Source organism: Podarcis bocagei, assembly GCF_964188305.1.
Source record: "Podarcis bocagei genome assembly, chromosome: 6".
Classification (NCBI taxonomy): domain Eukaryota; kingdom Metazoa; phylum Chordata; class Lepidosauria; order Squamata; family Lacertidae; genus Podarcis; species Podarcis bocagei.
Window position 1 is genome coordinate 84,797,756 of NC_138130.1, and position 13,105 is coordinate 84,810,860.

Below are 13,105 nucleotides of genomic sequence, written 5' to 3' on the forward strand. Positions count from 1 at the left end.
ACGGAATAAAACCAAGATATAAAACCACAAAATACCCAATAAAAATAAAAACAACAACCCAATAGCCCCCCCCCAAAAAAAAACACATTTTAAAAGGGCATAGGATTTAAATTGAATCAACCAAAGGCCTGGTTAAAAAGGAATGTTTTTGTCTGGCACCTAAAGGTGCATAATGAAGGTGCCAGGTGAACTTCCAGGGGGAGAGCATTCCACAGACAGGGAGCCACTGCAGAGAAGGCCCGTTCTCATGTTGCCACCCTCCAATCATTCTAGCCTTACCTGGAAATGCCAGTGATGGAACTTGAGACCTTTTACACGTAAAACATGCACTCTAACACTGAGCTATGGCCCCTGCCCAGCTTTAGCTTTCTATTTACTAGTACAGAAATTCTGCACCCCAAAATCCTTTTTTTTTTTTTTGCAATGTGAATAAGTTGAGCAAACAGAAACCAATTTGCACAATCTTATTCTAGTTTAATAGACTTCAAAATGCTCTACCTCCAGAGGAGTGTTCCGACAGCAACTCATCTTCTGAGGAGGACTCTAGTCCATGAGAATTTTCCCTCCATGACTGCTGGGCTTCGTAGTCATCAGCCTGTAAAAGTCTTCTTTCTTTAACCGAGTTCCATATGAAATCAGCACCTACAATGGGCAGCTGATATTTCTTGATGGCTTTCAGATGAATGGAGCTGAGTGCAGTAGCGTCATCAGTGACTACATGAGTACACTAAAATGTAATGAGGGGTTCAGTTTAGAAAATGAACTGTTCATACTAAAAAACATATTGTGGGTCTACACACAAAAAGAATCTTGAGGCAACAGCCACTACCCTACCTACCAAGGCCATTACTCGGTGTCATACCAAACCCAAGTAATAGAGAAATCCTCAGAATCCCCCTGTTGAGGCACATATCCTCCTAAGGCCACATATAAGCAAAATATATAAGATCCCATCAATAATGATCATCAATAATAGCATCAATAATGATCAATAAGATCCCTTCAATAATGCAGTAGCAGCCAGAGCATAAAGTGCTACATTGCTTTACACCTCTGTTTACAACAAAGAACTAAACATTTAAAACTTACCTCATGATTTAAAACAAATTTAATCTGCCCACCGTTTTCTTTAATGCAGCCATTCAGTCTGCTCTTTTCCAGAACGGATAATTTTTTCACTTTCACGAAGAATACGCAGTTTGCAAAAATTTTCACTGTCATCCTGCAAACTAATAATAATAATTTGTTATTTACACCCTGCCCATCTGGCTGGGTTTCCCTAGCCACTCTGGGCGGCTCCTAACCAAATACTAAAAACACAGTACAGCATTAAACATTAAAAACTTCCCTAAACATGGCTGCCTTCAGATGTCTTTTAAAAGTAAGATAGTTGCTTATTGCCTTGACATCAGATGGGAGGGTATTCCACAGGGCAGGTGCCACTACCGAGAAGGCCCTCTGCCTGGTTCCCTGTAACCTCACCTCACACAGTGAGGGAACTGCCAGAAGGCCCTCGGCACTGGACCTCAGTGTCCCAGAATCTTTATATAGGTAAAGGAGGTATGGTTTTCAAGTTACCGAACAACACCCACAACACCCATTCATGATGAACCTGTCATTTCCTCTTAATCTGTTTCTAGGTCCCTATCCTCCATGACATCTTTATCATAGAAATTCTATATGGGAAACATCCAAACCTGACATTAATTAAAGCTTTTTACTAGTCCACATTAGTCTCCTGCTCTCCAAAGCATAATCTGATAATAGCCTGGTTTGCACAGGAAAAAGTCACCCCATCCTGAGGTCCTACTCAAAGCGAAGAAAAGAGAAGATACTCCTCCCCCCACTCCGCTTTTCTCATAATGTAAAAATCTGAAGATTTGAGTTCAGACCCTTCAACAAACCCAGCTGTCAAATCTGTGCCCTAATCACAGAACCTAAATGCGTCAGCCACAACATCAAGGTCTTGTTCACCGGCTGGTATTCCAGTGTGATCCATACCAGCAAAGCCCTTCTGTGTTCTACAGAAGGCATAATAATAAACGGACACAAATTTAGTATTGCTGGTCACATGCTGTGGAACACTCTTCCAGCACAGATTCTGCAGGCATCTTCCTCACTGTGGACTTTCAGGAATCTCTCTAATACTTTATTACGGCGACAGGAATTTTCAGCCATTTAATTTTATTTATTTTGATCAGCCAGTCATTTAATGATTATCTGTATTGTTTTAATCGTGATATTTTATGATGTGGTGGTACAGAAATACTTTTGTAAACAAACAAACAAATGTACATGCAGTTGAAACCAGAATTTTCAAAAACTAATGGAAATATATTTAAACCTCCCAGGACACTGTTGACAAATGGCTATCGCTGCACAAAGGAACTGGAAAGGGGGAGCCCAGCATGAAATGGCTGAGTTACAACATTCAAGGAAGTTTAAATCTATCACCTGTGGCTTGAATCAAGATAATGGATGTCACCGAACCTATTTTACATGCCTTACCATAACTGTCACAGTAGATCATGTGTGCATTTCATTTCTCTCTCACTTCGCTGCTTGCAACCAACCCCACCAGATATACCTGTCAGCTTAGGATAATGCCTCAGATATCTAATCACGTAGTAGATCCTGGTCTACGAAAACTTACGTAAGTGTGCTAGTCTTTGTGGTGCCAGAATACTTTCTGATGCTTGCACTGCAATGCAGCTAGTCCTCTGATAACTACGGTATATAACCATAGGTGGAAAGCAGGTTTTCCCCCTGGTAATGCAGTCCTACACATGTTGACTCAGAAGTAAACTACACTGAATTCAATGCAACTTACTTCCAGGTAAGCATATACAGGTGTGTGGGAGAATTGTGGGTGCTTCTTGTTTCTAGTACCTATGCATATAAATGCATGCACTTTTACACAAAAGGCTCCATGCAGGACACAGACTACAGCAATTCACATACTACAGTTGCTAAGATACAGTTTTATACTGTGAGAGCACCAGTGAACAATTTTTCTAATATAACTAACCAAAAGAGCCATCCCCTTCAAAAACCGGTTTACAGGCTATTTTATAATGGAGTATAAAGTGCAGCTTTTTTCCAAGTACCCAGGCAGACAATTGGGCTGTAAGTAAAGTCCAAAATGGCCTATAATGAGATTGTCCCTAGATAATCTATCCTCATGTAGCTTCATGTAGCTCAAAGAAATACCTTGGATCTCAATGTGTGAGCACCAACCTTTATTTGTAGAAAAATATTATTTATTTTCTATCCTGCCCTTCCTCCCAAAGCAGCAAACGAAACAGCAGAACAATACAAACATTAAATTTAGAACAAATTTCCTTGGAGCTAATTAGCTCCCAAAGTTTCTAGAAATAGCCCTGAACAAACTTACGCTGCAGTCTGCTCCCATAAGACTTAAACATTTCTGGTGTAAAACTGTCTACACGTCATTTACTGTACTTTAAATCAGGGATGGGAAACCTTTGGGCAGCTGAACTTCAGCTCCCATCAGCCCCAGCAAGCAGAGCTAATAACCAGGAATGACGGGGGGGGGGGTTGTAGTTCAGCAAGCCCACAGGCCAGCTACAACCGCATCACACCCACGTTTTTGAAATACATCTTACAAAGGAAGCAACATAAAGAGATGCATTTCTAAGCAGAAAGCAACACTCTGTCAATTTCTGAATTTTAATTTGTTTTACACTATTCTATTGTGGTTTTCAGTTTTTGTATGTTTTAAATTATGGTTGCACTTTTTTGTGCTGATTTTATTCTTGTAAACTGCTTCGAGGGTGTTGGGATATATATATATATATATGAAAATGTAAAGGGACCCCTGTCCATAAGGTCCACTCATGACCGACTCTGGGGTTGCGGCGCTCATCTTGCTTTATTGGCCGAGGGAGCCGGTGTATAGCTACCTGGTCATGTGGCCAGCATGACTAAGCAGCTTCTGGCAAACCAGAGCAACGCACGGAAATGCCGTTTGCCTTCCCGCCAGAGCGGTACCTATTTATCTACTTGCACTTTGACGTGCTTTCAAACTGCTAGGTTGGCAGGAGCTCACCCCGTCGCGGGGATTCGAACCGCCGACCTTCTGATTGGCAAGTCCTAGGCTCTGTGGTTCAACCCACAGCGCCACCTGCGTCTGTGTGTGTATTGTTGTTGTTGTTGTTTAGTCGTGTCTGACTCTTTGTGACCCCATGGACCAGAGCACGCCAGGCACTCCTGTCTTCCACTGCCTCCCGCAGTTTGGTCAGGGTGTGTGTGTGTATAGATAGATAGATAGATAGATAGATAGATAGATAGATAGAGATAGATATATGTGCAGTATAATTTTTTTAAATGAAATACAGTTTACAGTAAAATTTTGGAGGAATATGTTCTGCTGCAAAGTTAGGTATGGTGGGAGTTCTAGTTCAGCTACATGGTGAGCATGGGGGGGGGCAGGTGCCCCCACTAAAAGTAGAAATTGTAGAAAGATTTTGACAGGGTTTTCTGAGCACTCGGGAGTCAAAAGGAAGTGGTTTAAAACACCTGCTGTTGAGTGAGACTTTTCATTCCGAATCTGCTAGACAGAGCCAGAGAGAGGATGATGACAGATGGGTGCTCAGCCCCTCCTAACATAAATCCCGGCTACGCCCACGATCGGGAAGTCGGCAGGTTCCCTATCCCTGCGCTACCGCCTGACCCAAAGAGAAGCGAAACAGAAGAAAATGCAACCCCGAGAAGGAAAACAGGACCCGTTCACAAAGTTGCCAGCGCCCTTATCCCTGTGCCTTTAATACAAATGCGGGACAAGGAGCAAAATCTCCGTGGGTGGGGCTTTTTTTCCTTTCCCCTTCCCTGCCCCCCCCCCCGCCGGCCTGCAGCGAAAGCGAAAGCGGTGCCTGATGCCATGCAACAACCAGTAAATAAAAGGCACAAGAACCTTGCCGGACAGGAAAGTTGGCAACCCTTCCTCCTCTGTCAGATGGCACCGTTAACTGATCTGCTCCGCCTGGAAATCAGAAACGAGGACGAGGCAGGAAATCCGAAGAGCACCTTGCCTGCTTGCTGCCTGCCGCCCCAGCCCTGGCAGCAGCTCGCTTCCTGGTTCCGACAAGGCTCACGCCCCCGAGGTTGCGCCGGATACCAGGAGGGGCCGCTGCAACCTCGCTGCCGGAGGGGGAAAGCCGGCCTCCAATCAGGAGTCAGCACTGGCCCGCATCAGCGAAGCAAAAGCAATGGAAGGGCCAGGATCTGAACTTGGATTAATGTTTTCATCGCTGCTGGGTCATGATGATAGCAGAAGCTGGAGCTTAAGGCTGTGTGGCGGAAGCCTCGGGCAGCTTGACCAGGGCTGCACTGAAAGAGCTAATCACTTTGGGACAATCTGCTAAGGCAGAGATCAGAAGGCTCCCAACTGCCTCTTATTTAAGGGCTTAAGAAAAGCATGCAATTTTGCAAACTGGACATTATCAGCTTTATTGCCGGGCTTTTGATTTACACCCGAATAAATAAGCCTTTGGGGCAGAATATCTGGACTTTTCAAGTTACGTGAGCGCTGTGTTTTTAGTATTTGCACAATCGGTGCTTAAACTCTGTTGTTTGTGATCGTTAAATATAATGGTAGGCTGTTTCATTTCAACACTAACATTTAGTGCTATCACTGCTATCGCTTTCACTTTTGCAATGTTGTTTGCTGGACTCGTGTGAATTTACTATACAGTACAGTATATACCAGAGTCGTCCGCGACTGAACCTAACAGTCAGGGGTACCCTTACCTTTACTAGCATAATAACTGTGAAAATTAGAGGATTTGGGTATGAGCCTATCCCTGTACAACTGAAGCATTTAAAAAAATACAATGGCTTAAATTGGTTTCTATAGGTATGGAGTCCTCCTGTTTAATTTGTGGATTTCATTCAGAGTGCATAGTCAATCATTTTACAGCACAGATTTTCTCCTGCCCCCACTCTAGGATAGAAAAAAAGAATTCCAAACCTTCACAGCACAGAACGCCATCCGCCACATCCGTTCGGCGCCATTCCACCCTGCCACCAATGGCCAAGCAGAACGCATGGTGCGGACCACCAAGGACACCCTTCGCCGCATGACGCAAGGGGACTGGGAGTACCGCCTTGCCACATTCCTTCTAGCACAGCACAGCACCCCCAGCTCAACGACTGGCCGGAGCCCCGCTGAACTACTAATGGGTCGGCGCCTTGCAATCAGATTGGACCGCCTTCACCCTGATAGAGCTCAGGATGAGGTAGTGGTGGGGGAAGGCAGGAACCCCCGGAACTTCGAGGCCCAGGACCCAGTGTACGCAAAGAATTTTGGGGCAGGCCCAGCATGGGTACCCGCCACAGTCACCAGGGTCACTGGCCCAGTGTCATACGAGGTGCTAACGGATGGGGGGCAATGCTGGCGCCGCCACTGCGACCAGATACGGCGACGATTCCCGGGAGAAACCCAGGAGGAGGACAGGTCGGAGGAGTCCCAAGGGAACAGCGGGGCAGTGAGGCCCATAGAGCAGGAGGGGCCAGCAGGAGAGGCAGAATCAGTAAATACAGAGAGGACCCGTGAGGCCGAAAGGACACCAGAACCAGAACCACGACTGAGCGAGCCGGTTGCACCAGACCAAACAACCCCATCACAGCCAGCATCCTTGGAACACGAGCCAGGACCTGGAGCCCGGACCAGGGAACACCCCAGGCCGCAACGCACACGTAGGCCGCCGGCGTACCTCGAGGACTATGAATGCGACCTCCCGGGCAGGACTGGAACTTAGAGGGGAGGGGTGTTATGTACTGAGTTGAATAGGATCCAAACTGAAGCAGTCTGATTGGTCCTAGAACAATAGGATCCAAATTGCAGCAGTCTGATTAGTCCTAGAACAATAGGATTCAGAATGCAGCAGTCTGATTGGTCCTAGAACAATGCAGCAGTATGATTGGTTGGCAGGAACCACCCAATCCTGCTCCAGATAGAAGTGAATCCACAACCTGATTGGCTTACAGTAGAATTCCGGAATTAGCCAATCATGTGCAGCCCATTGTGTAAATAATGTATATAAAGCAGATACTGTGAGGGGACTTTCATTCATTCCTCCTCACCACTATGAGCTGAATAAAGAGCATGAAATCACTTTGCGACTCTGAGTATATTTCACTAACATACAGCAAACGTTTTTTGTTTGTGGATGAATCAGTTATTTATGTCTGATACAGACTGAATTAACAAGCAGGTTTTCTCAAAAAACAACACCTTTATTCAAAGCTTATGAATTCCACTATATGTTATATACAACACTCTACAAGCTTTTGTGATCTCTTGAGGTTTCTCCTCCAGCGCTGATTCTGGCACTTAGTCTTCGAAGGTGGTTTCTCAGCGCAATCCTGTAATACAAAGCCACACTAACACCAAGAGTTGCAACAGAAACAAATAATACGCTTCCTACAAAAGTTCCCATAACGATACCACTCCAGTCTTTTGAAGTTGGTCCACTTTCAATGCTGCCACCATAACCTTCCTTTAGGCAGTCAGGAGGAGCCCAGCCATAATTGCAATGGCAGTGCTTATGGTTGTTGCATATTCCCCTGTTATTGCACATTGAGACATTACAATCGTACTTCAAGAGGGACACGTTCTTGCATTCTGCATCAATACACATCATACCCATGCCACAAGGAGTCCCGTCTTGCACTGCTCCAATATCACCTCTCCCCAGTGCGTTGTGGTAGTCTGTACTCCAGCACTGAGTATCACCAACAAATGTTTGAATTAGGGTGCTGTGTTCTGCCAAAGAAGGTAATCCACGAATATTATCACAATGGATTCGGCCACACAGAGTATTATCAGCATTACATTTAATATATCTACCATGCCTAAAACCACAGTTTCCAAAGCGATCACCTTGAGCATTCAGTATTTTGTAACAACTCTCTGCAGCAACTGTTGCATCCTTGCCAAAGATGGCTTTGCACTGTGCATTGTGAGTAGTACAATGACCATGATAGCAATAGGCACCATCACTGCATGGGGCACCATCTTGCACATAAACATCCTCAGGACACTGCTCTGAATCCCCACTGCAGTACTCTGCAAGATCACAGACACTGATATTCCCTCTGCAAGTGTATCCGGCTGCACGGTACTGACACCTGACACAGCACTGTCCAGAAGCACAATTGGCACCTGGACGCAACATGCAATTAGGCTGGCAGCAGGGATCCAGTTCACACTGAGTATTGGTACCACAATCACATTGCTCTCCATTTTCCACTACTTTGTTCCCACAGATTTCAAACTTGTATATTTGATCAGGGTCTGGAGGAATTAACAAGCAACCCTTGTTCCTGTTTGTGTAATACTGTTCATAACTGCAATTGCTAAACTTATCAGTGTTTACCGCAGCAGCATACATAATGCATCTATGCCTATCACATTTACAATTTGCTGCATCATGTGTCAAACCAATAGTATGGGCTAATTCATGGGCAAATGTTACAGAGAGTAAGTTCAAATCTGAAGACCTTGATGTTAGGACAACGGATGCCCAACTAGAAGTACAAATAGTGTTTACATACGCCAATCCAACACGATATCCAAAATCCTTGTGCGTAAATAAGTGAGCAACATCATTCTTTAAATGTTTAAGTAACGTGTCCCGTCTCCATTCATTAAAAGCATGAAGTGCGGCCCCCATTCTGTCACTAATATTTATTAGGTCCCTTTCTGACCATATCTCCAGCCCCACAAGAGAGATCTGAAGACCAAGTGGCTCGTAGAATCCATTTGCAGCATGGACGACGTAGAAAATAGTCAAAGCAGTATCAGTTTTGTTATTATTAAACTTAGCATATTGATCATGTGACACCACAATTGCCACCTTTGCGTATCTGATGTGTGGCCACCAGCGCCCCGCCGGAGCACTTTGTACTACAACACGCTCTGCCTCCCGGATCATGGCCTCTTGATGACTTTGCTCTTTCTCTGTCAACCCGCACCTCATGCGCGTGACATCTTCGTCTACACTCAGCTGATACACCACATGTTGAAAGGTAGCAGATGCCTGGGCAGGGTGAATTTCAAACGTCTTGTTTTCTAATTGGAACACGCCCTTGAGTCCTCCTGAGCAAGTGGTGATGGTGGCTGAAGAGTTAGGATTGCCCTGTATGAAGCCACTGTAGAAACAATCGTCCCTGATGAAAGGATAGTCAACCTCGAGGTTCCCCTCATTGTACGTGAAGATGGGAAAGTGTTTAGGAACAATGCCCTTCTTCTGCCTGAGATGCACCACCTGGCTCTTCCCCTCAATCTGCAGTAGGTAGCTGACATCCTGGATTTCCTCTTGTCCATATCGGATGCTCAGTCTCCTTGGGATGGTCACCTCATAAGAGGCATACCTAAAGCCCTGTGGTGGTGTCTGGCCACTAGTCTCTGCCAGGAGATTATTTAAAAGCATCACAAGTAGCCATGCCATAGTACCAGTCATCTTCCCAGAAAGATGGAGCAGGAACCATGAAGCATCAAATCTGGCACCTCATCTCGAAAAGGGAAGCCCTTTGTCAGGTTAGCAGATAGATGGGAGGGAGCCTGTATTCCATTTAAAAGAGGCAGAGGATTCTGAACATAGCAACAGTACGTAAATAGATTCCCCTGTGGAATGTGGGTGGAGCTTAGAATATAAAAATGGAATAGAATGGCATAGGAAGGAAAAGGCTTCTGGGAGGTGGCTGGCTGACAGGGCAGCAGGAAGAAAAGTTAGAAAGAGTCTAATAGCACCTTATAGACTTAACAGTTTTTGCTTTGCCATATGATTTTGAGGACTTAGAAAGACCACCAGATGGATGGTGATTATGATCAGTTGTCAGGGTCATTTCAGTAATGCTCATATGCTACTGTGAAAAGGACACTTTGCATACATTTAAGCACTAATTGAATTATCACATACTAGCAATGGAATAGAAAAAAGTACATATGCCTTAAATTAAAGTACATACCTTAATTTTTTCATAATTTTCACCATGTGTACAAAATAGTGTTGAATACTATTGTCCTTGGGTCTGCTCAGCCCTGACTGCAAAGTCTGCTCTAAAATAAAGTCTTGAACCCTGCAGCACTCCTCAAGTACAACCTTCAGGAGTGATTTTCCCATTCTGGCTAGAGAGCTACTGGCCTACACCGTCATCTTGCTGCCAGTCAAGCTGTACACCTTTTCTGTGTAGCAGGGGCAACTTCTGACTCCTCCAAGTCTCAGATCCTTCTCCTGATCCCCCCTGATTGCTCAAACCCTCTGCCTCTAGTCTAGCACAGTCGCTTCTGCAGACTGCTCTGCAGTGTCCTACACCACAATCCAGGATCTAAGCCATGGTGGGCAGCTCCCACCACTCTTCCTCATCCAGTCCTTCCCTGACATTGTGCCATTTTGAACCAAGATGGCAGACCAAATTAACCCTAATTATTAAATAGTAGCTCCCCCCCCCCAAAAAAAAGAATTTATTTAGGGCTAGGTCAAATGCTCTTCAGGTCAGGCTGGAATACTGGGTTGGTATGGATGGATGGATGGATGCATGCATGCACAGCCAGCACACAATTTCACAAATTGCACTATACATTATTTTCTTTTTTTGTCCATTGACTTCCCGGGCAATGCTGGGCATTCCCCGCTAGTACCTAATGTTTGCTAGAGCTTATTCTAAATTAAGTGAACACCTTACAAACATGCTAGGAACGGTTAGGACATTTTTCACTCATTTATTTACTTTGGCAATGAATGAAGAGAAACAGGATTCTGAGTGGGCAAAGGGTGAAGACTAGGGGACTGTTTCCAGGCACAATCTGGTTTGTTGCACTAGTAACCTCAGATATTATGATCCAGTATGTGGGGACCCCTATATAAAGGCACGGGGGGGGGGTGTTGTTGCCTTACCATCTCTCTGTGCCCCCCTGCTGTGGAAGCTCGTGCCATTAATCCCAATCTTTAAATGTGCCACAACACCCATTCTGTTTTTAGTTAATTCACATTCCTGAAGGTTGCTCAGAAAAATTATGATTGATGATCAAGCCTAGTTGCTAGTGCACACCCTCCTCTCAACAACTACAGCTTGGCGGAGATGTGGTCTCTATTTATTTAATAAGGGAGGGGTATTGAATAGCACAGTAGTGGGAACCAGCTGAAGGTGGGCATCTAGAAAAGATCCCAAACATTACACAATCACCACAGAACAAAACGGGGAAGGGGGGGGAAAGGGCCGATGGAAATTTATTTTAAGGTTACATGATAGCATTACTACCACTGTCTCCGCTTGCTGGATTATCACCTTGTCGTGGTGAGTGGGCTTGCATGTTCCTATGATCCCTGTGAACGAAGCCGTCGGGAATATCGTACTCCCAGCAGGGTCAACCAAGGCGGTAAGGTCAAAGGGAAGGAGCTAGACAAAGAATGATCCAAGAAGTCCTCAACGGCAGAACAGGCGGATGATAACAAGTGGTATATTACAACGGCTGTGAAGGCGGATGAAGGCTGCAGCAGATGCGAATCTACCAGTTTGTCGTGACTTCTTTGTGCCATCGGAACAGAGCCTTACTGCGAAGATTGTGCTTTGCAGAAGCTTATGAAAAGCTAGGTCTATCACTCAACATCCAAAAAACCAAAGTGCTGCACCAACAAGTACAAAATAACCCCTCTGCAGTGCCACAACTCCAAGTCAATGGTGTAACATTGGAGAATGTCAATCACATCTCTGACCTAGGCAGTTATTTTTCCACAAGGGCCAACATTGATGCAGAAATCCAGCATCGCCTTAGCTCTGCGAGTGCGATTTTCTCCTGATTTAAGTGCAGAGTGTTTGAGGACCGGGACATTCGCAGGGAAACCAAGATACTTGTTTACAAAGCTATTGTACTGCCAACCTTACTGTATGCTTGTAAAACATGGACCACTTATAAATGCCATCACCAACTTCTCAAAAGATTCCATCAACAGTGTCTCCGAAAAATTTAACAGATCACTTGGGAAGACAGGCGAACTAATATCAGTGTACTGGAAGAAGCAAAGATCATCAATGTTGAAGCAATGGTTCTTCAACATCAACTTCATTGGACTGGTCATGTTGTGCGGATGCCTGATGATCGTCTTCCAAAGCAACTACCGTATTTTTCGCTCCATTGGACGCACCGGACCATAGGACGCACCGGACCATAGGAGGGGGAGAACAGGGAATTTCCCCCCCCCTTGTTCTCCCCCTCTAAAACAAAGTGTGTTCAAGGTACATTCACCAGAGCTTGTGGGGCTGGCGGTGGGGCGAAGCACTGCTTTCCCCCACCGCCAGCCTCAAAGATCCCTGAAGCCTTTGGAGCGCAGCGCCCCGCTGCCCTGCAGAGGTTTGCGCGCAGCCGTCCCCAAGCTAGAGCAGCGAGACAGAGCCCTCCGTCTCGCTGTTCTGGCTTGGGAACAGCTTTGCTAGCTTCTGCAGGACAGCGGGGTGAAGGCACCCCACTGCCCTACAGAGGTTTGCGCGCAGCAATCCCCAAGCTAGAGCAGCGAGACGGAGCCCTCCGACTCGCTGTTCTGGCTTGGGAACAGCCTTGCTAGCTTCTGCAGGACAGCGGGGTGAAGGCACCCCACTGCCCTGCAGAAGTTTGCACGCAGCCGTCCCCAAGCTAGAGCAGCGAGACGGAGCGCTCCGCAGTGCTCCGTCTTCCTGTTCTGGCTTTGGGCTTAGCGGCGCAGCCTTCATTCGCTCTATAGGACGCACACACATTTCCCCTTAATTTTTGGAGGGGAAAATGTGCGTCCTATAGAACGAAAAATACGGTACTCTATTCAGAACTTAAAAATGGAAAGCGTAATGCTGGTGGTCAACAAAAGAGGTTTAAAGATGGTATCAAGGCAAATCTAAAAAAATGTTGTATAAACACTGACAACTGGGAAACACTGGCCTGCGAGTGCTCCAGTTGGAGAACAGCCTTTACCAAAGGTGTCATGGACTTTAAAGACACTCGAACTCAGGCTGCAAGGGAGAAGCGTGCCAAGAGGAAGCCATGCTTGGCAAATCCACACGTGATCAACTCCCGCCTGGAAACCAATGTCCTCACTGTGGAAGGACGCAT

The 13,105-nt window shown here is 45.6% G+C and overlaps 1 protein-coding gene and 1 pseudogene across 2 annotated transcripts in view; both read right to left on the reverse strand.

The window, feature by feature from the left end:
• Positions 1 to 5,702, reverse strand: part of PARP4 (poly(ADP-ribose) polymerase family member 4) — a 48,088-nt gene extending 42,386 nt beyond the window's left edge. Inside the window, exons 1-3 of the mRNA XM_081199390.1 lie at positions 4,934 to 5,702; positions 1,090 to 1,229; positions 499 to 727 (exon numbers count right to left, since the gene is read on the reverse strand). Coding sequence (XP_081055516.1) covers positions 499 to 727; positions 1,090 to 1,221 — 361 coding nt within the window. The 5' untranslated portion in view covers positions 1,222 to 1,229; positions 4,934 to 5,702. The remainder of the gene's footprint in view (positions 1 to 498; positions 728 to 1,089; positions 1,230 to 4,933) is intronic.
• Positions 5,703 to 7,236: 1,534 nt separating this feature from the next.
• Positions 7,237 to 9,615, reverse strand: LOC308589961 (disintegrin and metalloproteinase domain-containing protein 20 pseudogene; annotated as a pseudogene). The gene has a single exon. The product of its transcript is annotated as a disintegrin and metalloproteinase domain-containing protein 20 pseudogene (transcript).
• Positions 9,616 to 13,105: the final 3,490 nt, after the last annotated feature.